The following is a 26,082-nucleotide window of genomic DNA, read 5'->3' on the forward strand; positions in this document are numbered from 1 at the left end:
GTCAATCTCCATTCTCCTCTCTGTGGTTTTCCCCTTCTATGCTAAAAGTTAGGAGAGTGTTAAAAATAAAGCCAATGATGTCAAGAACTACCTTTCAGTCTTAAAGAGGGAGGTATTACGTTCCTCTGAGTACTGAAAAACTAGAAAGATTTGGCTAGTACTTGGGGTTAGTGACGAGAGCCAGAAAATGACTAGAGGATTTGGAACAGATGAAAAGATCTCCGAGTACAAGGACCAAGTCCTCCTGGGAGCTGACACTCTCTCTCCCCGGCACCCAGGTCCTGGGCCACCGTGTGTTCCAAGCTGGCTACAGTAGGCATTCCCGTCGGGGAACTGAAGCCCAGGGGTCTCAAGGCCAAGGTCACGGTAGCTCCTAAGTGCAGGAGTGGATAAAGAAGATAGCAAAAAGGACAGAAGTCTACCTGCCGCAGACTTTCCCTCTCTTCCAGAAAATAAAAATGTTCCAGAAAACAATGTGATTTGCGACTTTCAGTGTTTATTTCCTGCTGGGTCGAGTGGGAGTGAAAATAGCTTCAGACCTCCCAGGGCTGCTGAGGACAGATAAGGTAAAGAATGGGAGAACTTCTTTGAGGGCAGGGGCACCCTGCAGACGAAAGGGTCCAGGGCCGTGCAGGAGCCCAGCCCCCGACACAGGGCCGCTCGCTGGTGGGCCCTCAGGGAGACCCAGGGCCTTGCATACCATGTCCTTCTGGAGCTGAAGCCGCCTCTGAGTGCGCTTCTGGTTTTCCTTAACGCTGCTGTCCAGGTTTGCAAATTTGGAGGTTCCTTCCTAAGAAACAGAAGCACACACAGAGGAAAGTGATACAGGGGCAAGTGAAGGGGCACCTAGTTTCTGGGGCGGAAACTCTGCACAACTATCTGGACGCCGTGCAAAGTGAAGAGGCCTCCAGCAGGCTCTGGGCTATTATGCAAACACTTAGCTGGCTAGTGGTTGAGACATCTATTCTTGAGAGTGCCTGGTGGCCATAGCTTATCCTGTTTTCCCCCTATTTTGTAAGAAGAGCCCTTGATTTGGTTATAAAATCAATCATTAATACAAGGCAGGCAATTCCCGGAACTGGAGACAATTTTTAACACATCCCAAATTTCACTCGAAGTAATCACACATCCTGGAAATGAAGATCTCTTCCTCTGTAAATTTTATGATTTCTTGATCTTGGCCTGAAAGGCATGTGCCAGCATTCTGTGGAAGAAAAGGGACTATTTCTGTGGTATTTCTTAGCTAAATGAAACTTTTTATACCGGAAGTTTTCTGAGGAAGTCCAGCACTGATCTATGAAAGCCAGACCTTCATACATTTTTCTCCCCTTTTTCTCCCCCAGTCCAGCCTCCCAAGTTGCCTCTCAGGTTTGGAACTCCTACAAATCAATCTTTCCTCCTGGCGCCTGAGGACAGATGGCTACCCTTTCTCTCCTCCCGTCTGTTGTGACAACAAACTCTTCTACATAATGACTAATCTCCAGTTTGCTGACTGAACATAAAGTGTTTTTGGTTTTGTGGTTTTGGGGTCTTGTTAAGTTCTCATTTTCCAGGAACTGCATGAATGGGAGGCAAATTTCACAATTCAGTAGTGCATAACTGCATTGGTTTTCCCTTAGTCAGTTCTCCCTGGGTTTATTATATGACCAGAGCATGTGACTTTTCACTACTGTACGACTACGAGGGGATCTTTTCCAGTGACTTAGCCTTTCCGATGACACTGCAACATCAGTATCTTGTATCATTCACCAGCCTTTACCCAGGTCCAGGTACATCACTGGGGACAGAACCCGTAGTGACTCATTACCTACTTTCAGTCTCCCTATTACAAATGATAATAAGAAGAGATATCATTTAAAGATCCCCTGCTTATAGTTTTTCCTGGGGATGAACGAAAGAGTCCTAAAATGTGCTACTTCCTGTGCTGGGTGGTTGAGTCCTCCCAAACTATTGATAATTATATTTTTGGGGAATTTTATTTATTTTTTTATACAGCAGGTTCTTATTAGTTACCTATTTTATACAAATTAGTGTATACATGTCAATCCCAATCTCCCAATTCATCACACCACCACCACCCCCCGCCATCAGCTTTCCCCCCTTGGTGTCCATACATTTGTTCTCTAAGTCTGTGTCTCTGTTTCTGCCTTGTAAATAAGATCATCGATACCATTTTTCTAGATTCCACATATATGCATTAATATACGATATTTGTTTTTCTCTTTCTGACTTACTTCACTCTGTATGACAGTTTCTAGGTCCACCCACATCTCGACAAATGACCCAATCTCGTTCCTTTTTATGGCTGAGTAATATTCCATTGCATATACATGCCACATCTTCTTTATCCATTAATCTGTCGATGGATATTTAGGTTGGTTCCATGACCTGGCTATTGTAAAAGGTGCTGCAATGAACATTGGGGTGCATGTGTCTTTTTGAATTATGGTTTTCTCTGGGTATATGACCAGTAGTGGGATTGCTGGGTCATATGGTAATTCTATTTTTAGTTTTTTAAGGAACCTCCATACTGTTCTCCATAGTGGCTGTATCAATTTACATTCCCACCAGCAGTGCAGGAGGGTTCCCTTTTCTCCACACCCTCTCCAGCGTTTGTTGTTTGCAGATTTTCTGATGATCCCCATTCTAACCAGTGTGAGGTGATACCTCATTGTAGTTCTGATTTGCATTTCTCTAATAATTAGTGATGTTGAGCAGCTTTTCATGTGCCTCTTGGCCATCTGTATGTCTTCTTTGGAGAAATGTCTACTTAGGTCTTCTGTTCATTTTTTTATTGGGTTGTTTGTTTCTTTAATATTGAGCTGCATGAGCTGTTTATATATTTTGGAGATTAATCCTTTGTCCATTTATTCATTTGCAAATTCTGAGGGTTGTCTTTTCGTCTTGTTTACAGTTTCCTTTGCTGTGTAAAAGCTTTTAAGTTTCATTAGGTCCCATTTGTTTATTTTTATTTTTATTTCCATTACTCTAGGAGGTGGGTCAGAAAAGACCTTGCTGTTGATTTACGTCAAAGAGTGTTCTTCCTATGTTTTCCTCTAAGAGGTTTATAGTGTCCGGTCTTACATTTAGGTCTCGAATCCATTTTGAGTTTATTTTTGTGTATGGTGTTAGGGAGTGTTCTAATTTCATTCTTTTATATGTAGCTGTCCAGTTTTCCCAGCACCACTTATTGAAGAGACTGTCTTTTCTACATTGTATATCCTTGCCTCCTTTGTCACAGATTAGTTGACCACAGGTGCGTGGGTTTATCTCTGGGATTTCTATCTTGTTCCATTGATCTATATTTCTGTTTTTGTGCCAGTACCATATTGTCTTGATTACTGTAGCTTTGTAGTATAGTCTGAAGTCAGGGAGTCTGATTCCTCCAGCCCCGTTTTGTTCCCTCAAGACTGCTTTGCCTATTCAGGGTCTTTTGTGTCTCTATACAAATTTTAAGATGTTTTGTTCTAGTTCTGTAAAAAATGCCATTGGTAATTTGATAGAGATTGCACTGAATCTGTAGATTGCTTTGGGTAGTATAGTCATTTTCACAATACTGATTCTTCCAATCCAAGAACATGGTATATCTCTCCATCTGTTTATGTCATCTTTGATTTATTTCATCAGTGTCTTATAGTTTTCTGAGCACAGGTCTTTTTACCTCCTTAGGTAGGTTTATTCCTAGGTATTTTATTCTTTTTGTTGCAATGGTGAATGGGATTGTTCCTTTAATTTCTCTTTCTGATATTCTGTTGTTAGTGTATAGGAATGCAAGAGATTTCTGTGCATTAATTTTGTACCCTGCAACTTTACCAAATTCATTGATTAGTTCTAGTAGTTTTCTGGTGGCATCTTTAGGATTTTCTATGTATAATATCATGTCATCTGCAAACAGGGACAGTTTTACTCCTTCTTTTCCAATTTGTATTCCTTTTATTTCTTTTTCTTCTCTGATTGCCGTGGCTAGGACTTCCAAAACTATGTTGAATAATAGTGGTGAGAGTGGATATCCCTGTCTTGCTCCTGATCTTCGAGGAAATGCTTTCAGTTCTTCACCACTGAGAATGATGTTGGCTGTGGGTTTGTCGTATATGGCCTTTATTATGTTGAGGTAGGTTCGCTCTATGCCCACTTTTCTGGAGAGTTCTTATCATAAATGGGTGTTGAATTTTGTCAAAAGCTTTTCCTTCATCTATTGAGATGATCATATGGTTTTTATTCTTCAGTTTGTTAATATGGTGTATCACATTGATTGATTTGAGTATACTGAAGAATCCTTGCATCCCTGGGATAAATCCCACTTGATCATAGTATATGATCCTTTTAATGTGTTGTTGGATTCTGTTTGCTAGTATTTTGTTGAGGGTTTTTGCATCTATATTCGTCAGTGATATTGGTCTGTAATTTTCTTTTTTTGTAGTATCTTTGTCTGGTTTTGGTATCAGGATGATGGTGGCCTCATAGAATGAGTTTGGGAGTGTTCCTTCCTCTGCAATTTTTTGGAAGAGCTTGAGAAGGATGGATGTTAGCTCTTCCCTAAATGTTTGATAGAATTCACCTGTGAAGCCATCTGGTCCTGGGCTTTTTTTTGTTGGGAGATTTTTAATCACAGTTTCGATTTCATTACCTGTGATTGGTCTGTTCATATTTTCTATTTCTTCCTGGTTCAGTCTTGGAAGGTTATATCTTTCTAAGAATTTGTCCATTTCTTCCAGGTTGTCCATTTTATTGACACAGAGTTGCTTTCAGTAGTCTCTTAGGATGCTTTATATTTCTGTGGTATCCATTGTACTTCTCCTTTTTCATTTATAATTTTATTGATTTGAGTCCTCTCCCTCTTTTTCTTGATGAGTCTGGCTAAAGGTTTATCAATTTTGTTTATCTTCTCAAAGAACCCGCTTTCAGTTTTATTGATTTTTGCCATTGTGTTCTTTATTTCTATTTCAGTTATTTCTGCTCTGATCTTTATGATTTCTTTCCTGCTACTAACTTTGGGTTTTGTTTGTTCTTCTTTCTCTAGTTCCTTCAGGTGTAAGGTTAGATTGTTTATTTGAGATTTTTCTTGTTTCTTGATGTAGGATTGTATTGCTATAAAGTTCCCTCTTAGAACTGCTTTTGCTGCATCCCACAGGTTTTGGATCATCGTGTTTTCATTGTCATTTGTCTCTAGGTACTTTCTAATTTCCTCTTTGACTTCTTCAGTGATCTCCTGATTATTCAGTAATGTATTGTTTAGCTTCCAGGTGTTTGTGTTTTTTACGTTTTTTTCCCTGTAATTTATTTCTAATCTCATAGCGCTGTGGTTGGAAAAAGATGCTTCATATGATTTTAATTTTCTTAAATTTACCGAATCTTGATTTGTGACCCAAGATGTGATCTATCCTGGAGAATGTTCTGTGCGCACTTGAGAAGAAGGTGTAGTATGCTGTTTTTGGATGGAATGTCCTATAAATATCAATTAAATCTATCTGACCTATTGTGTCATTAAAAGCTTGTTTTTCCTTATTAATTTTCTGTGTGAATGATCTGTCCATTGGTGTGAGGTGTTCAAGTCCCCCACTATTATTGTGTTACTATTGTTTTTTCCTTTTATAGCTGTTAGCATTTGCCTTATGTATTGAGGTGCTCCTATGTTGGGTGCATATATATTTATAATTGTTATATCTTCTTCTTGGATTGATCCCTTGATCATTATGTAGTGTCCTTCCTTGTCTCTTGTAACATTCTTTATTTTAAAGTCTCTTTTATCTCATATAAGTATTGCTACTCCAGTTTTCTTTTGATTTCCATTTGCATGGAATATCTTTTTCCATCCCCTCACTTTCAGTCTGTATGTGTCCCTAGGTCTGAAGTGGGTCTCTTATAAACAGCATATACACGGATCTTGTTTTTGTATCCATTCAGCCAGTCTATGACTTTTGGTTGGAGCATTTAATCCATTTATATTTAAGGTAGTTATCAATATGTGTTTTCCTGTTGCCATTTTCTTAATTGTTTTGGGTTTGTTATTGTAGGTCTTTTCCTTCTCTTGTGTTTCCTGCCTAGATAAGTTCCTTTAGCATTTGTTGTAAAGCTGGTTTGGTGGTGCTGAATTCTCTTAGCTTTTGCTTGTCTGTAAAGGTTTTAATTTCTCCATCAAATCTGAATGAGATCCTTGCCGGGTAGAGTAATCTTGGTTGTAGGTTCTTCCCTTTCATCACTTTAAATATATCATGCCACTCCCTTCTGGCTTGTAGAGTTTCTGCTGAGAAATCAGCTGTTAACCTTATGGCAGTTCCCTTGTATGTTATTTGTTGTTTTTCCCTTGTTGCTTTTAATAATTTTTCTTTGTGTTTAATTTTTGTCAATTTGATTACTATGTGTCTCGGCATGATTCTCCTTGGTTTTATCCTGCCTGAGACTCTCTGTGCTTCCTGGACTTGAGTGGCTATTTCCTTTCCCATGTTAAGGAATTTTCGACTATAATCTCTTCAAATATTTTCTCGGGTCCTCTCTCTCTCTTCTCCTTCTGGGACCCCTATAATGAGAATTGGTGTGTTTAATGTTGTCCCAGAGGTCTCTTAGGCCATCTTCATTTCTTTTCATTCTTTTTTCTTTATTCTGTTCTGCAGCAGTGAATTCCACCATTCTGTCTTCCAGGTCACTTATCCGTTCTTCTACCTCAGTTATTCTGCTATTGATTCGTTCTAGTGTGTTTTTCATTTCAGTTACTGTATTGTTCATCTCTGTTTGTTTGTTCTTTAATTCTTCTACGTCTTTGTTAAACATTTCTTGCATCTTCTCAATCTTTGCCTCCATTCTTTTCCCAAGGTCCTGGATCACCTTCACTATCATTATTCTGAATTCTTTTTCTGGAAGGTTGCCTATCTCCACTTCATTTAGTTGTTTTTCTGGGTTTTTATCTTGTACCTTCATCTGGTACATAGTTCTCTGCCTTTTCATTTTGTCTATCTCTCTGAGAAAGTAGTTTTCGTTCCATAGGCTGCAGGATTGTAGTTCTTCTTGCTTCTGCTGCCTGCCTTCTGGTGGATGAGGCTATCTAAGAGGAAACTCTTAAGAATTTGCTTGGAGTAAGAAATCAATTTTTTCTGACTTGAATGCAAGTGTCCACCTCTTCCCAGGGAGTAGGTTATTCTGGTTCCCTTTCAGTTTCTCAATCACTGACAGACATGTAATGTATGGACATTATTGCAGGTATACCTAAAATTCTTAAGAAGGATTTCTGAAAAGTTAAGAGGTTCCTGAGAATCACAGAAGTAGGATCCTAAAAGAGCACTTAGGAAAACCTCCTCATTGGGAGGACAAAGATCTGGGATGAGGAGCTGGAAGATTTGCTGATTTCATGACTTCATGAGAGTGAGATTCCACTCCTGGATAGATAACTAAAAAAAGACTGACTAGTAGTGCCAGCTCTTCCAGATGAGGTGTCAACTGAAATCCCCTATGTGCCACATCCATCCATGTTTTGGATGTGGAAGTGTTTTCCACATCCAAAGGAAGTGTTTTCCTTCCTCGACCCTAAATCCTTTGCCCTGCAAGGTCTCACAACACCAATCCCTTGAAACTTCTTGAGACTTCTCACAGGATTTGTGACTGCATCGCTCTGGGTCCCTCCTGTGGCCTCCTTTTGCTGCCTGTGCTCACTCTCTCTTAATGATTCTTCTTTCTGACAAAGTCATCTTGTTTTTTGCTCTACTCAGGTATTTGGAAATACTATCCAGTCCCGTGACCTCAATCATCACCCATGTTTGGATGAATTCCAAATCTTGCCCTCCATCAACCTTCCACTCTCCTCTTGTCTCTTCTCCTCGCTGTCCTTCTCTCTCTCTCTCTAGTGCAAACTTCTCACCTGAGTCTCGCCTTCTCTCTATCTCCGTCTGTGGCAGAGGACAGCTGCCCTCATCCATCCTGTTCCTGGGCCTCAGAGGGGCCTCTTCTACTTGGGTGCTACACAGACATTTGGATCCCTCTCCACACATGTTGATTAAATGACAGCTTAGCAGTTAATGGTAATTATGTGAATAGGCCTTCCCAGCCCTACGGTCTTCTACCCCAGCTCTGACTTCAGTGTGCTTGGAGCTTCACTAAACAGACGTCTCCACCAGAGCCAATGGCCTGGGCCTTTCTAGCATTTGTTTCTAGCAGTGTAACCCAGAAGAGTTCTCACCAAGAATCCCAAGAACCAAGAAGATTTGGTGAGACTCTTTCTTCCTGTTGGTTTGAAATGTGTGGACTCCATAGATAATCTGTTTGGAATGATCCAAGTTTCAGAAATCATAAGACAGTAACAGTTTTAAGATAATCTCTGAGTAAAATAAAAACATTTGTCTCCAACAAGTAAAAGGAAAACCACAGATTTTTGCTAATTCTGATGTTGCCTCAGCCGTAGTATTATAGAGGTAGCACCTTACATCTGTCCAGAAGCAGAAGAGAAGATAGGTCATTCACGACTAGGATTACCCAACCACAAATCAGTTTAAGTCCAGGAGTGGCATATTAAAAACAGAGACCAGCCATGGTTATTCTGAAAACCAAAGTACCTTCATTTCATTACAACTGTGCTGAGAATTAACATCCAGAATTATATACTTAGTATGAAGAATAATAAAGATGACTGGAAAGGGACCCACAGAGACGTATGACCTGCCCAAAACATTCCACTATCATTAACAATAATGCACAGACCACATGAATTCATAGCCAAGTTTTTCATCTTTGGGATTCCAGCCACGTATAAGAAATTTAACCTAGAGCACCGAGGTAAACTTCTACATTTCAGAAAGGTTTATGGGACCTTTAATGTCTAGATATAGCTCTGCTTCTAAGGTTTCAGCCAGAAGATGGCCACCAGGCAATGAGCTGCACAGTATTCAATTTATCTGCTTTGGAAGGATGACTCAGAGCTATTGGGATTTGAATGTGTGGCTCCAATTAGTCTAGCTTTGTATTACTGACAGGGAGACCACTAAGCCATCTCCTTCCAGCCAGATGAGTTTCCATTTAAAGTCTGCAAATCCAAGGGGATGTGAAGCAGGGAGTAACACGACCTCAGCAAGCCAAGCACTGTTTAGTGTGCAGTTCATCAGGTGAGCCAAATCCAAAGTCAGACAGCAGCCACCCGGCCCTGCTCACATCATCTACGCCAAGAAGGGCTAAGAGTGGGCAAGTTGTTAAAGTCCTGTGAATTAGGAGGTCCATCAATGGATGTCAGTTTCTGAACACTTGCTACATGCCCAATGTGTTAGGCATTAGAGACATAACAGTGAAAAAGTCCCTACCTGCAAGAGGCTTACAGGCCAGCAGGGAGACAGGTGAAATGCACAAGCGATTCTAATGGAGCATATGATAAGTGTTAGGACAGAGGAATGACGGGCTTCTGGAGGACATGGGAAGGGGCCTAATCAGACCTGAGGGTGTCAAGGAAGGATTCAAGCAGAAATGTAGTCCTCACTGAGACATGAAGGAAGAGGAGCAGGACTTGGGAGGAGAACAGTCAAGAAGACCGTAACAGATGCTCTTACAGGAAAGACTAACCTAACAGTTATCAACTGATGCCTTTTCTAAGTAACCCCACCCCCACTTGACTCTCATTCCTACTCCCAAGTGTCTACTCTAAGCCTACATGTATCACTTATACTTTTTTCATTTTCATTTGTTATGTGTACTTTGGTTTCACATGTAGATAGCTAGCCAAATACTAAAAAAAATTGACATTTGCACATGGCTTTCAAATATTTCCTTGGTCAATCTTCAAAACAATTCCATGAGATCAGTAGACTAAATAGTACTATTATCACCTCCAATTCACAGAAAAGGAGACTAAGGACAAGGGTTCTCTGTTCTAATAGCCCAGTTCAGGGCTTCCCCCTATGGTAGCACATATCATAGTTTTTTTGTTTTTATTTTTGGTTTTTGGGGTCTTTTTCATAATTGCCCACTTCGCCTCCCCCATGAGACTGCAGTCTCCTTAAGATCGGAGGCTGCCTTCAGAACGGCTGTACCTCCCTCACCCAGCACACAGTGAATGCCCAATCAGGATTAACTGAATTACCAACTTATTTTCCTTCTCCATGAAGTTTCACCTGACATACCCTGCCTCCTACTCCCAAGTGGTCAAAAGAAATAGTTTTATGCCTAAGTGATGAAAGCACTGGCTTTAGCATCTCACCAGGCTGGACTCACATTCTAGCTCCACCACCTACCAGGTGTGGGACTTCGGGTATGTTCCTTACCTCTCTGAGGCTTGGCTAGCTGCAAAATGAGGAGGATAAAATCTACTTTATAGAGAGGCCGTGAAGATAATATCTGGTCCATGTTCCCCTCTGATGATTGCTCACAACCTATCTTTGTACCTTTCTTTGACTACTCATTCTTGTTTAGGGTCTATATCCACCCACCAGCAGGTGAGTTCCCGAAAACAGGGTCTGTGTTCATCTTCTTCATACTCCCAGAGGCCGGTCAAATGCTTTACAAATATTAGATGTTTAACAAACATCTAGAGAAAGAAAATGAACCGAGCTGTAGCTTTACCTAGCCTGCCATTCAGAAGCCAGCACTCATCTGGTGTTCGATAAACACTGCTGACGGACAGGCTGCGCAATTTAGTGCAAATAAAGGATGTAGAATTGCAGGCTTGGCCCCTGTCCTCCTAGAAGCTGTTTTGCTGAGAAGGATATTCCAGGCCCTCTCACCCACCTCACTGCCAGCACTCAGTGTTTCCAGGGCAGCTTGTTGAGGAGCTACAGGCAGCAACGCAAGTTTCACAATCTGGTTGCATCACAGTGAAGCTGAGGAGCTGGACTTTGAATTTTCTCAGCCTCAGGCTTCTTCGATTTGGCTTAAAAACCAAAAGTCCTGCCTTCCACTCCCTGTAGCCTCTCTCAAGGGACTGCAGGCCTCCAAGGAGCCCTCAAGCTACCCTTCCGTTGAACGGATTCCAGAGCGGTCAGCACAGTACAACCCAGCGCCCTCACCTTCATCAGTAACTCCCGGCTGGTCAGGTGGTTATTATGGTCCGAGAAGATGTCTGAAAGTTCTTCAAACATCAGCATTCGGTCCCTACAAAAGGGATGAAGAAAACATTAACAAATGAAGATTAGTAAAAGTCCAACACCTTGGGCCCAGGTGCCCTCAGTACCTCTGGCTACAGAGGGAAGGGCTACGTGAGCACAGACAAAGCCAATGACCTTTCCAATGCAGGGTGGCTTTTTTTTTTAATTTTTTTTTATAGGTAGACATGATCACCTGTGTGAAGAGAGGGATATTTTCTAACCATGCATGTTATAATCATAAAAAAAGATTGTTAAACTGGGGTATTAAGTTGTCTAATTGGGACATGTTCTCTTCGGCAGGTTAAAAAAAATTCTCTCTTAGCAACACACCCATAGCCCTACAGGACCTGAGAACTCTTCTTGGCCAGTCCCCTCATTTGAGAGATGAAGATGCCAGGGTTGGGGATTTGTACGAGCTTCCACTACTAACTGCTGAGAGCTGCAGTACACACCCCAAATTTCCTGAACCTCTTAGAGTCAGAGTAGATGGTGGAACCAGAACGGGCTCTGGAGTCAGAGGGGGTGGGTTCCTATCCCAACTCGGCCACTCACTCCCTAAGTGATCTGAGACAAGTTGCTCAACTTTCCTGAGCTTCAGTTTTCTTATCTGCACTATGGAAACAGTGACAGCCCCCTCACAGGATGGCCGTGAAGGTCACCAGGATCACACATGTAAAGCACCTACTCCTGCCTTGCCCCTCCCTGGTACGCTACGTCTCCATGGGCCTCGCGCTTTTCTCTACGCCCCTCCAGGGTTACTGGGAGGATGATTCTGAAGGCAAAGAATTAACAGAGGCAATGTCATTCTATATGCAACACTTTCATTATTATGAGAAAGCCATTACTAAAAATTTATGTGTCTTACAATGAGTGTAGTATTACTCTTAGAATTAAGAAAACCATTAAAGCTATTTATATTTTGGAAAAAATCATTAAGAACTTAATTACATGTGGGCCTAAATAAACAGAAAGAAATAGATGTCTTCTCTGTCCACTGAAAGTTATTAACATAAAGGGTTATCAGGAAAGTAATAACCGAATAAAATCTCTTAACTCTGTTCCTTGAATTTAGCAATAGAAACTATATAGAGCTGATATGCAAGTGGCTTCTCTCAGGAACTGTGTGTGATACTTCTCCAGCAGCCCTGCTAAAATATGAACCCACCAACCAATGAAGACACAAACCAGACACCCATGTTGTACAGAATGGGGCTTTGAGGTTTGTTTTGTGGTGTTTCTTAAATACAAAAGCCAGCTGGAAGAATGGACCTTCTCATATGGTAACCAAGGAGATTAAGAAACAAGTCCACTAATTTTTTACTTGTGTTTTAGCCTCAGATTTGCTATGGTAGAAATCTTTGGCTGGCTAAGTGACTTTTCATAGTGTTCTACTTATCAACCACCAAGGAAAGATAGGATTACCTTTCACTGCCACCAGAGAAGGGTGCAGTGGGGCAAGATTTCATTTTAGCCCCTGACCATCCCATTGTTTCTGATACCACACTTGAGGAGCAGTGATGAGGGGAAGGTGCGGGGCTGGGGTGCTGAGGGTGGGGACGCTGTACGCATCTGATTTTCCCATCATATTTCGCCAGGGCCTAACATCTAATGATTTTACATGATCCTTATCTTTCATAAGACTCCTGTGCAGAGGAAAAGCAATTAACTAATCTCTCTATCACACAGAGTCACCTTCTTCATTCAAACTAATGAAGAGGAGATAGAACTCAAGAAAAAAGTGGTAATCAAGAAAACTGCACTGGACTTTGAAAAGCCTATCTGCCACTTTTTCTCCTGATAGATAACAGAACACGAGCTCTGGAGTCCAAGTGGCTGAGGCGTCTGCAGATCTATAACACCAGGCAATGAGATCACCTGCTTCAAAACCCATCAAAGAATTATATAATAAATAACGTGACTTCCCCTAAGCAGATTTGCCTCTGACAGAGAATGTGAGCTTATCAGTAGGTTGAACACTCTGGCACTCCTTTTTCAGCATAAATCTATGAAACTCTGGTTTACCAATCCGGGTCTCTGTTGAGTTTGGATAGTGTCAATCCCTTCAGGCTTAACCAGCTCTGAGTGAGTTGACGAAACTGAGTACCTAGACCTTCCACTCTAAGGACAGAGCCCGCCAAATCCGCAAGGCAGGCCTGTCTGGGGAGCAAGCTGGCCTGTCTCCCAACTGGAACTGACAGTGCCTCACACAGTATAGACTGCGCTGCGTACAATATAGGTTATAAACAGTGCACGCATCCTTCCCTGTAATGGCCTGACTTCTCGATTAGTGCAAACCGAGAGAGACTTTGTTGAAAGTAGCTGATCTAGTTTGTAGTCACAACACATGCCCCAGCCTCTAAATCTGTACTCATGGGGCACCAGAACTGCCTCCTCACTCACTCTTCCCTCCTTTGCCAAAAGCCCTCTGGTCTAGAGTTCAGTGAAGCTCTGGACATGGGGGCGAGAGCGACAGTGAAACAATAAGGAAGGACACAATTGTTCATTGTTCCAAAGGTTACGGCAAGAAATATGAAGAAAAACACAATACAGAATGTGGGCAGTTAATCGTTTTTAGTCAGGTACCTAGGAAGGAATACTTAGAGGTTTTTAATATCACTAAGATAGCTTTTAATAAGCGGAAGCAGAAACGAACTAAACGGATTCTTGTTGAACAGCAAGAACTAATGTCCTATCTGCACACACTATCCCTCACAGCTTGGAACAGCTTAGGGCTTTGGAATGTGGCTGAAAAATAACCAGAACTAATGGCAAATTGCTGTAACTTCATCACTCCACAACCTTATCCCTCAAAGCCCAGATAATATGCACATCCTTAAAATCATCCCCAAAGCCAATCATCTTGGCTTTGGCACCCTTTGAGAATGAGTTTGGTTTCTGCAGCAGCCCTGCCTCAAAACTCATTCATGATGATGTGTAAAACACACCCTGCCTGGAACACACAGAGGCTTTCAAAGATGTTTCTCTAGTTATATAATATGAGCTTTGAAAATGAGGACCCACACCATTTATACAGCAACTAATCAGCCCAGCCAAAGAAAGCAGAGCAGACACTTGGGAACTTACTTTGGGACCGCAGCCCAAGTCTTTTTTAACCGATAGATGGAATTGGACTGCAGTGCCGAAACGATGGCCCGCAAGGAGGAGAAATTCTTCAGGATTCTACATTCCTGTAGGGAGAGTGATTAAAACATACAAGGCATTTAAATATCAATAAAACAGTGAGTTGGTGGTTTCCTGTTTTAGAGGTATCACAGCTGCCGTGAACTCTTACCACTAAATAGGCGGCTGTATAAATACTGAACATCAAAAAGTGGCTCCTTTGCTCCCATCCCAGTCACTGAAACATTTTACAGGTTTTGGCCCTGAACGCTTGTTTTTCTCCCTTTAATATATTTTCTGTGTTGTTGTTACAGTTTTATAGTTTCCAGCTTTCCCAGTAAAAACACGAGTGGAGGTGAGTCTACAGAGCTTTGCTAGAGAAAGCAAACTTTCTTCTGAAGAAAGCACACATATGCCCTAAAAATACACATGAAAGATGACTGTATCCTTCAGACCCACAAAGTGAACCGGGCAGCAGCTGCTTCGAGGTCAGATGCTATCAAACATCTCATGACCAACCCCTGTCCAGAGAGGGGTATATACCTTGGCAATAAAAACTCACCACAAGTTGAACTTTGGCTTTTATGTTCTTAGCCAAGAGGGAATATTTTTATACACATCCATTCGGTTTCAGATTGGCTTGTGCCGCAATCATAAACATTCAGAAACACCTTGGTACTTACAGTGGTTCCAAAATAACTTGGGCTTTTAAAATAAAATTCACTTTGGCAGCGTTTTAAAACAAAATAGAAAGAGAACAGGAAACATTCTGGATGTCATTTTCTGGGGAAGGAGAAAGAATGCCTGATCCTGAAACTTCAGCTACCATTCAGAGTCTGTAGCATCAGCAGGCAGCGACCCTGAAGTCAAAGTCCTGCTGAATGAATGGTAGGGGACAGCAAAACAGTCAGGGAGAGGATCCCATTTGCGGCCGGAATGGGGAAGGTGGCAGCCTCAAGAGAGTGGGCTGTGCCTTATGCCCAAGGAGATGCTTCATGTGCAGGCACATGGGGGAGTGTACTACATCCACTGTTGACTATCGAGTACACTGTGTGAGCATGGGCTTGGCTTCGTGCAGAACATCTGGGGCAAGAGGTCCCAGAGTGGTTGGGCATAAATGCACGTTGCTTGAAAGATCACTTCATGAAGTCACGTGAGTCCTGACTGTGAAGGAAAAATGGCATTCTCTAACTTGGTACACCCAAATCTGGCTACTTAAAATTACTACGCCAAACAAACAAACCCCACAACATTTTCTTAGAGTAAATGTCAAAGTTCTTTACAAAAGTCATGCCCACTCTTTTTAAACGCCTCAATGCTTTCCCTTTATTTAAAAAGAAAGAGAGAGAAAGCTAAAGAGAGAGAGAAAGCTCGCGCTCTGAATTACAGTCAGTCAGTCTGGAAACCAAGCCCATGACAGCATGGTTCAACAAAGGTTCAGAATCCAAAAGTTATGTTCTAAAAATCAGGAAACTTGCAATAAATAAAGGAACTCAGGCCCAGATATTTCATGCAAATTGTGATAAACATATGGAACACATTATTCAGAAAGAGGCTTAAGCTAAAGGTTTAAAGGAGTACAAGGGGCATCTGGCCCCATTTCTAGAAAAGGAATGATCTTTGAGGAGAGGTGATGCAAAAGTAAAAATGTAGCAGTAAGGCCAGTCCAAGAAAATACAGTCATATTAGGTCAGAAATATTTTCTGCATGTAAAATTATCATTTTTTCAAACATCCTCTCAATAGAAAATGACTGTGATTAATGCAGGGAAAGTAAAATAAATCTTGGCTGGAAACCACCTGTGAGTCTTGTTATTTTATTAAGTTACCTACACAGTTTCAAGGGACACAGCATGCTCCACACTGGGAAACTGCATCACCAAGAGTTAAGGACCCTTGGCTTTTAAGCACGCGCTATGGGATTTGGAATATACCTCAAATTATACAACTTGTATTTCTTATTATCACATAAACGCACAATTGATATTTATATGGGCCAAAGTCATTGTTTGAGTCACCCTGTCACATATACAGATGCTACACGCTTGCTACAGATTTTCTAAGCAGTTGAATAGATTAAAAGTAGATAGACTATTTTCTTTTGAGACATGTAGATGACTGTAAATGATATGCCGTTTGTGGCCAAAAAATATTTTTTCTTATCAGTCTAAGAAGACAGAGAAATTCCATGCTCTATCAGAACTTCTTTTGTAGCTCTTACTTGTTGATAAATAACCTCAATTCAGAATAGGAGAAGTCAAAGTTGCATAAGATATTTTTTTGTTTTTTCCATATAGTATTTTTCCATGTACTAAAAAGTCTGTGGTATTAGACCACCTACAGACTCAAAATAAAGCAAATTCTCTGGCACAATTATGGCTTTGCTATTTAATCAAAGACCACAAAAGAGAATGTGGAAAAAAAAAAAGAGAGAGAAAATGTGAAAGTTTAAGCCTTATGCCCACAGATAGGGGCTTAATGAGAAAAATATATAATGGGGTAGAAAACAAAATGTGTTTTGGTTAGGATTGACCCATATAGCCCAGAACAGAGGATATTTACGTAATAATTATTTGTCAAAATTGTTAATTACATAGCTCTTGCTGATGTAATTTCTTCTGCCGAGAAAAAAAAAATCTTCCCAAATCTTCAAATACCCAAAATCCTATCAATTATTCAAAGCTAAATTCAAATGTCATCCTACCCATGAAACCTTCCTGGATCACCCCAGTCAGAAGTGATTTCTCGCTCCTCCACTTTTGCAGCACTTATGTCATACGGCCCTACTCCTCTTCAGCCCAGGCTAAGATAATTCCAGTATATCTTAGCTTCCTTGTTTGACTATAGGCTCCTGTAGGACCAAATTAATTGTGTTTAGCTTATCTATGTCCCCAAAGTACATAAAATTGTAGCTCTGAAGCATTCAGGGGCTCATGAAATATGTGATGACTGAGTGAATACTGTTCACCTTTCCTCACTCATGATGCTGATAAATGAAGGTCAAGGTCATATGGCATGGAAGCAGTTGATCCAATAGACTGGACTGACACCCAGCAGAATGTAATTCAGGCCTAGGAATAGACTCTGCCCCTCCAACTTTAGATATAAAGCCCTCAGGAAAGCCCTTGATTAATGTGAAATCTGTATATTTCAGTCTTTTAGAAAAGAGATTCGAGATCCTAAGAAGGTATTGGCTCTTCAAGTCTGCAGAAAATAGAATGCTTCCAGGTACTGGAAGGGTGAGAGATAATCCTTCTGCATCGTCAGAGCAGTCCATTTGACACTGAGGCCACCAGTTGATATTTACTGAACACGGCGCAGAACCAACACTCAGTCTGTGAAAAAGCAGACATTCCATCGCACCCGGAAGGGGCCCATGAGCAGAAAGAAGTGATCAAGGGACGAATATTTTTAAAGAGGAGAAATAAATAAACTCCCACATTAAGAAAGGCAACTTTGGGGCTTCCCTGGTGGCGCAGTGGTTGAGAATCTGCCTGCTAATGCAGGGGACACGGGTTCGAGCCCTGGTCTGGGAAGATCCCACATGCCGCGGAGCGACTAGGCCCGTGAGCCACAAACTACTGAGCCTGCACGTCTGGAGCCTGTGCTCCGCAACAAGAGAGGCCGCGATAGTGAGAGGCCTGCGCGCCGCGATGAAGAGTGGCCCCTGCTTGCCGCGCCCTAGCACAGAAACGAAGACCCAACATAGCAATCAATCAATCAATCAATAAAACAAACAAATCTTTAAAAAAAAAAAAAAAAAAAAAAAGAAAGGCAACTTTTTTCTTACTTTGGAAGGACAACAAAAACTATACTAAAATAGTATAAAACTATACTAAAAACTATACTAAAAATAAATGGTTCTGAAGAACCTAGGGGCAGGACAGGAATAAAGACACAGACGTAGAGAATGGACTTGAGGACACAGGGAGGGGGAAAGGTAAGCTGGGACGAATGGAGAGAGTGGCATGGACTTATATACACTACCAAATGTAAAATAGATAGCTAGTGGGAAGCAGCTGCATAGCACAGGGAGATCAGCTCGGTGCTTTGTGACCACCTAGAGGGGTGGGATAGGGAGGGTGGGAGGGAGATGCAAGAGGGAGGGGATATGGGGATATATGTATACGTATAGCTGATTCACTTTGTTATAAAGCAGAAACTAACAACCCACTGTAAAGCAATTATACTCCAATAAAGATGTTAAAAAATAAACAAAACCCAATGGGCCCTCACATATGGTCTTTTGACTGCTTTTCAACCAAATGGAAACATAAGAGTGATGGCATAATCTCCCATATCTACTAAACCCAAAGAATATTTTTAAAAAGACAATTACATGAGCAATGTTAATCCACTTCTCGATGATTTTGGCTCTCTGCTGAGTTTTGAGTTCTTTGCCCCCCAGAATGGTGCTGACAACGCATTTGGTGAGGGTATTAAACTGAGAGATGGTAGCACGGATCGTAGGAGCCAAGTGTTTGTTTTCCTTCTTGTCCCTCCGAGACCAAATGCAGCCCAGGCAGTGGTGAGGCACTACTTTCTTGAATAGTTGCTAGAACAAAAGAGGAATTGACTTTAAGGACAACACACACATTTCATATGGCAAAGCATGTCATCTGTAAGTTGGTACTTCGTGAATGGACAAATAACACTTTTCTACTTGATTTGCCTCATGGTGTTCATTTCAATAGAAAAAAGTAAATAATTAATATATTAACTGATCAGAAAAGCCCACATGTTCCTTCTAAATCTGCTCAACTGAACAAATGGAACACGATGACCAAAAGAAAATTTAAATGTCCAAAAACATTTTGACTTTTCTGTCTTGGAAGGAAAGCCAGGTAAAAATCTGTACTACTAATCAAAAAGAATTGGTTAAGATTATTTTGACCTCAAAATCATATCCATGGTACGTTCTGGACACTCATGATCATAAACTGTGTATAATGCATATGAATGACAACCTGAAAAGTGATTCACAGAAGTACAGTACCTGTGACACACATCAATGTCACTATTCTATTTCCCATTATTTAAAATGAAGAAACTAAGAAACATACAAAAGGAAAAACTATTCAACATCACACAGTAAAAGGAAGAAAGAGGGATTTAAAGCCTGGTTTCCAGGTCTTTGCCTAAAAGTCATAGCCAATGAAGTCTTCCATCTTTCTCTTCTGCTATCAGTGTGTGAAACAACAACAAATTTGTTGAACAAATCTGATTCTCGTTTGTACAACAATTTCAATACAAGATGTGCAAGGGTTTGTGTAAAAGAGAGAACACCAGGATTTACTTTATATAGACTATCTGATTTACTTCTGAGAGTCTATTTGCATGTTAACTAGATGGAAACTCTATGCTGCTTCCTCTAAAGTGCTAAGTGTGGAAGAGCTAAAAACCACTGTGATCATTGATAACAGCCCCTTTTTCTTTAACCAGCTAACACTGAGCTATGAAACGTGGCTGATGAAACCAAATATGTACAGCTAACAAAAATATCCAAACTTCAAAAGACCAGGAAGCACATGTGGAAATGAGCTGCCAGATATAGTCACATGTGGATTCAGTGAATTTATTTTATCCTAACTTATACTTTGACCCCTTTACAATCCTCCAAATAAACAGTTTGGATCTTGAAATATTCATGAGTCTAAAGGGAGAGAAATACCCATGGAACAGGATAGATTTTTGTTTCCCTAGAATTAGAATTCTTATTTCCTTGTGCCAAGTAAAAAGCACCTTCTCCCAGAATTGTAAGAAGAGCTTAGGCCTGAATTATTCAGATGATGGATTCAAATCACATCTTCACTCTGCATTTACAGGCACAGCCTCTCTCGGGGATTTGAAAAGACTTAAATCATGTGACCCGGGGCCACCAGTACTGTCACTCCCACATTCTAAGTAGAAGCACATCGGAGGCACAAAGAGAAGACGTACTGCATCCATGTAGGTCAGCTGCTCGGCCACGAGATCTTCTGAGAAGCACGTGAACTCTGCAGACCCGCCACCCTCCAGTTCCTCTTCCTCTTCCAGGCTGAAGGAGATGGTGTTGGGAAACCCATCTGTTCACAGGTGGAAAAAAATTAGTAATTTGGTGCTGCTGTGTACAACCTTGTTTACAGAGTCCAACTGGACTTTTTAATTTAGGAAGAAAAGAGCTGATTCTTTAGAAAACCCACACGGAGAGAACAGCAAGGACAATAAACCTGAGTGAAATGGAGGTCTTCCCAGTCTCTGCTTGTTCCTAGATGCGTTATTAAGCTCAGAGGTCTCATGTTGTCACCTGGACAAACCACTCGTTCCTCGGTCAAGGACAGAGCCAGGTTAGGCAAAGTCTAGAGAAGCAAAGCTGGGCTACATTCAGGGGGTCACCCTCATTTGGGGGCTCCCTCAAACCCTCTGATCAGCTCAAGCACTAATCCAACTACTTCCTAAAGCCCAACTATGCAGTTCTTAATTACTGGGCCATTTATAATCAGAAGCCTGGAAGGAATGGGCATGAAGGCAGGCCAGGCTCTGGGGAGTAGAACAGGCCATTCTGGTGTCAGAAATGCTGATGAAGTCCTCAGAATTCTCAAGAAGTACTTAGAATCCTCAAAATGTTAGGATTAGCTTTCAACTTCCACCTAAAATTAAGTATGCATGAGACTACTACAAGCAACTCTATGCCAATAAAATGGACAACCTGGAAGAAATGGACAAATTCTTAGAAAGGTATAACCTTCCAAGACTGAACCAGGAAGAAATAGAAAATAAGAACAGACCAATCACGAGTAATGAAATTGAAACTGTGATTAAAAATCTTCCAACAAACAAAAGCCCAGGACCAGATGGCTTCACAGGTGAATTCTATCAAACATTTAGAGAAGAGCTAACACCCATCCTTCTCAAATCCTTCCAAAAAATTGCAGAGGAAGGAACACTCCCAAACTCATTCTATGAGGCCACCATCACCCTGATACTAAAACCAGACAAAGATACTACAAAACAAGAAAATTACAGACCAATATCACTGATGAATATAGATGCAAAAATCCCCAACAAAATACTAGCAAACAGAATCCAACAACACATTAAAAGGATCATACACCTTGATCAAGTGTGATTTATCCCAGGGATGCAAGGATTCTTCAGTATATGCAAATCAATGTGATACGCCATATTAACAAATTGAAGAATAAAAACCATATGATCATCTCAATAGATGCAGAAAAAGCTTCTGACAAAATTCAACACCCATTTATGATAAAAACTCTCCAGAAAGTGGGCATAGAGGGAACCTACCTCAACATAATAAAGACCATATATGACAAACCCACAGCAAACATCATTCTCAATGGTGAAAAACTGAAAGCATTTCCTCTAAGATCAGGAACAAGACAAGGATGTCCACTCTCACCACTGTTATTCAACATAGTTTTGGAAGTCCTAGCCACGGCAATCAGAGAAGGAAAAGAAATAAAAGGAATACAAATTGGAAAAGAAGGAGTAAAACTGTCCCTGTTTGCAGATGACATGATATTATACATAGAAAATCCTAAAGATGCCACCAGAAAACTACTAGAACTAATCAATGAATTTGGTAAGGTTGCAGGATACAAAATTAATGCACAGAAATCTCCTGCATTCCTATACACTAACAACAAAAGATCAGAAAGAGAAATTAAGGGAACAATCCCATTCACCATTGCAACAAAAAGAATAAAACATCTAGGAGTAAACCAACCTAAGGAGGTAAAATACCTGTGCTCAGAACTCTATAAGACACTGATGAAATAAATCAAAGATGACATAAACAGATGGAGAGATATACAATGTTCTTGGATTGGAAGAATCAACACTGTGAAAATGACTATACTACCCAAAGCCATCTACAGATTCAATACAATCCCTATCAAATTACCAATGGGATTTTTTACAGAACTAGAACAAAAAATCTTAAAATTTGTATGGAGACACAAAAGATCCTGAATAGCCAAAGCAGTCTTGAGGGAACAAAACGGGGCTGGAGGAATCAGACTCCCTGACTTCAGACTATACTACAAAGCTACAGTAATCAAGACAATATGGTACTGGCACAAAAACAGAAATATAGATCAATGGAACAAGATAGAAAGCCCAGAGATAAACCCACGCACCTATGGTCAACTAATCTATGACAAAGGAGGCAAGGATATACAATGTAGAAAAGACAGTCTCTTCAATAAGTGGTGCTGGGAAAACTGGACAGCTACATATAAAAGAATGAAATTAGAACACTCCCTAACACCATACACAAAAATAAACTCAAAATGGATTCGAGACCTAAATGTAAGACCGGACACTATAAACCTCTTAGAGGAAAACATAGGAAGAACACTCATTGACATAAATCACAGCAAGATCTTTTTTGATCCACCTCCTAGAGTAATGGAAATAAAAACAAAACTAAACAAATGGGACCTAATGAAACTTAAAAGCTTTTGCACAGCAAAGGAAACTGTAAACAAGACGAAAAGACAACCCTCAGAATTTGCAAATGAATAAATGGACAAAGGATTAATCTCCAAAATATATAAACAGCTCATGCAGCTCAATATTAAAGAAACAAACAACCCAATCCAAAAATGGGCAGAAGACCTAAATAGACATTTCTCCAAAGAAGAAATACAGATGGCCAAGAGGCACATGAAAAGCTGCTCAACATCACTAATTATTAGAGAAGTGCAAATCAGAACTACAATGAGGTATCACCTCACACTGGTTATAATGGGCATCATCAGAAAATCTGCAAACAACAAATGCTGGAGAGGGTGTGGAGAAAAGGGAACCTTCCTGCACTGCTGGTGGGAATGTAAATTGATACAGCCACTATGGAGAACAGTATGGAGGTTCCTTAAAAAACTAAAAATAGAATTACCATATGACCCAGCAATCCCACTACTGGGCATATACCCAGAGAAGACCATAATTCAAAAAGACATGTGCACCCCAATGTTCACCGCAGCACTATTTACAATAGCCAGGTCTTGGAAGCAACCTAAATGCCCAGTGACAGACAAATGGATAAAGAAGTTGTGGTACATATATACAATGGAATATTACTCAGCCATAAAAAGGAACGAAATTGGGTCATCTGTAGAGATGTGGGTGGACCTAGAGACTGTCATACAGAGTGAAGTAAGTCAGAAAGAGAAAAACAAATATCGTATAGTAATGCATGTATGTGGAACCTAGAAAAATGGTACAGATGAACCGGTTTGCAGGGCAGAAATTGAGACACAGATGTAGGGAACAAACGTATGGACACCAAGGGGGGAAAGCGGCTGGGGGGTGGGGGTGGTGGTGTGATGAATTGGGAGATTGGGATTGACATGTATAGACTGATGTGCATAAAATGGATGACTAATAAGAAAAAAAAAAGTATGCATGAAGCAGTAGAATAGCCTTAAGCTAAATTCACCTGAGCCTTATTAGAGATAAGATCATCGATTAGCAAATTAATAGGATACAGACTGAAGAAGTAGGAAAAAATAAATTTTTTCTACCTAGGACTCCAAATCAAAAGCATAAGTGCTCAGCACATTGAACAGGACCTCCAGTCTCCATTGTGAAAGACTGTGGACCTTGAAGACGTTTACCTTGGGTCCCTAGCCTCTCTCCCGGGGAAACGTTCCCCAATTCCTGGGTTGTTCCCCAACCTCATCCCCCTTCACACTCCTTGCTCTTCTGCCTGTCAAATCCATTCTCAAGAAGAAAAATCTAGCTGCATTCAGTTATATCTTGGCAGACATTTAAATCAGGGTGTTACTACTCCCCCAGAATGTTTACATTGTAAGCCTTTGCAGAATAAAAGACTTTTAGGCACCTTGGATCAAGGGGTGGCCTTTTCTTAGTTTCCGAGGGGAAAAGGGGCGCTGAGTGGACCCTACATCACTTCCCCTGTCAGAGCACCACGTGGGTATCTGCCAACTTTGGTGACAGGTATGTGATTTAAGGCTGGCCACCTCACCCTGGAGTTGAAGGTACTGATGTGAACGGGGTTGGTTACAACCGGGTAAGGAAGGAGGGGATCTCTGCCTGCCTCTGGAGTCTGAGACACAAACAAGCATGAGCTAAAGAAAGCTAAAACCCCATGATTTCACCACTTTTCCTCCACACAATTCTGGTCCTCTCTCACTGGGTGGAGGAATAAGATATTTGAAATCCCAAAGGTTCAGAATGGGCCTCTCAACCCTCTTGCTAACCACGGTGCATAAATCTGTCCCAGTCGCTCTGCAATGCAGAGGCTGGCCCACTTCAGCCAAGGAGTATGTGTGCTAAGGCTTGATCTCTTTCACCCAGCACTCGAGAGCAGCCTGATATGTGCCTTGGATCAACGCTGCTGTATCTGAAGATTACATGGTCCTTTCTCTCCGGGGTCTAGTCCACGCTTTCACTGTTTCTGCTTTTGATTCTCTTCCAGCGGTAAGTAGGTAAAAACTTGAAGCAAAATTTCACTTTTGGAAAACATGTAGGAGAGCTTGTTTGCTTTTGCCGGCATGAAACTGGGTAAAATAGCACATGGGAACCAAGCTCCTAATACTCTTTTTCGGTAATGATTCCTGTACTTAACAAACAGAGAGTTTAGAGAGTTCTTGGTTAAAATTTTCCAAACACAGAAAAAATTCATTTCTGGGATTGCCTAAAAGCTTTTCCAAAGTCAGGCCGTCTCGTTCTCCCCTGCCTCAGCCTGCCAAATGAGCTGGCCCTCCAGTCTCGGTTGGAAACAATGAACCACTGGTCCCACCAGTTCCCCAATTAGGCCGGAAGCCAGGGGCAGCTCCCGTAGGGAGAGCTGGGCTCTAATGGTGTATCCACTCCAGCACGAAGACAGGAGGGGAGGCCCTGAAGGGAGTTGAGGTCCGGCAGCTGGAGGAGTGCCCCTGGTATTCAAACATTCCCGGCAGATGAAGTCATCTGAGATACCGAGGACTTGGCAGTCAGCTTTTCATGATGCAATTGCATTTTCCCCTCTCTGGTCCCCCACACATAAAAAATTCTACAGGTCCTGTTTGGAATTGAAGGTTATTTTCTTTGGCGCTGATGCAGCTTCCCTTATCGGTGTTGAGGAACCATTTCCTTTCCCTCACTGAGGAAATCAGGCGTCACTTCAGGGAAGTGCCTGTCAGAAGCTCCAAGTGGGTCAGCTGCCATGGCAACCATCCCCCAGCAGCCAGTGAGGGGATAAAACGTCACGCTGAAAGACCGCCCTAGCCTCTTTCTGACTTTCTTCAAAGCCTGATGGTTCCAAGCAGCCCGTGACCTGCAGTGGTGGCCCTTCCTCTGTCCTTGAAAATAGGCAGTCAATTCCTCAGATAGGAAAAAACAGCTACAGAAACTTCCTCTGGAGAGGCCATCAGAGATGCGAAATGATGGTAATCTGCCCCAGCAGGGGACAGATTACAAGGGTGCTTTCCCGCTGAAGGAGAAACATCTTTTCTGACCTTTTCAAGCTTTTGTGAGGGCAGCAGCAGAACTGGATTTAATTCCTTGCCTGCTGAATGGGGGTGGTGGTTTGCGATGGGTTTTCATTTGCTAGAAGGAGGAACCAATTAGGCAGATGATGAACAGCAAATTCAAGTTCAGCATGGTATGTGATGACAAGGAAAGGTAAAAGACCATCAAGGAGATCGTCCTCTTTACGGTATTAAAGGAAACCCTGAGAAATCACTTCACCTCTGAGCCACTGTTTCCTCATGTAGAAAATGAGGGAGTCGGACTAGGTGATCTTGAATATCCCCTTCTCTGCTCTAAAACGCTATAGGTTCTGTAATTAGTACTTCAATAACCTTGAGAATTTTACCACAGCCCCCAATCCCCCAGCAGCCTGTCCTGAGGGAAACCAAGGCCTCCTATTCAACAAGTACAGGGAGAACATTTCCTCATTG

General features: G+C 41.4%; 1 protein-coding gene across 5 annotated transcripts in view; it reads right to left on the minus strand.

The window, feature by feature from the left end:
- Positions 1-26,082, minus strand: part of RGL1 (ral guanine nucleotide dissociation stimulator like 1) — a 281,027-nt gene that overhangs the window by 27,771 nt on the left and 227,174 nt on the right. For all 5 annotated transcript variants that reach the window (XM_082472912.1, XM_082472911.1, XM_082472913.1 and 2 more), the window contains 5 exons: positions 20,111-20,235; positions 18,510-18,725; positions 14,136-14,239; positions 10,974-11,058; positions 701-790 (listed from right to left, as the gene is read on the minus strand). In XM_082472912.1, coding sequence (XP_082329038.1) covers positions 701-790; positions 10,974-11,058; positions 14,136-14,239; positions 18,510-18,725; positions 20,111-20,235 — 620 coding nt within the window. The remainder of the gene's footprint in view (positions 1-700; positions 791-10,973; positions 11,059-14,135; positions 14,240-18,509; positions 18,726-20,110; positions 20,236-26,082) is intronic.

The sequence above is a fragment of the Balaenoptera physalus genome (genome assembly GCF_965194825.1).
Source record: "Balaenoptera physalus genome assembly, chromosome: 1".
Taxonomy (NCBI): Eukaryota; Metazoa; Chordata; class Mammalia; order Artiodactyla; family Balaenopteridae; genus Balaenoptera; species Balaenoptera physalus.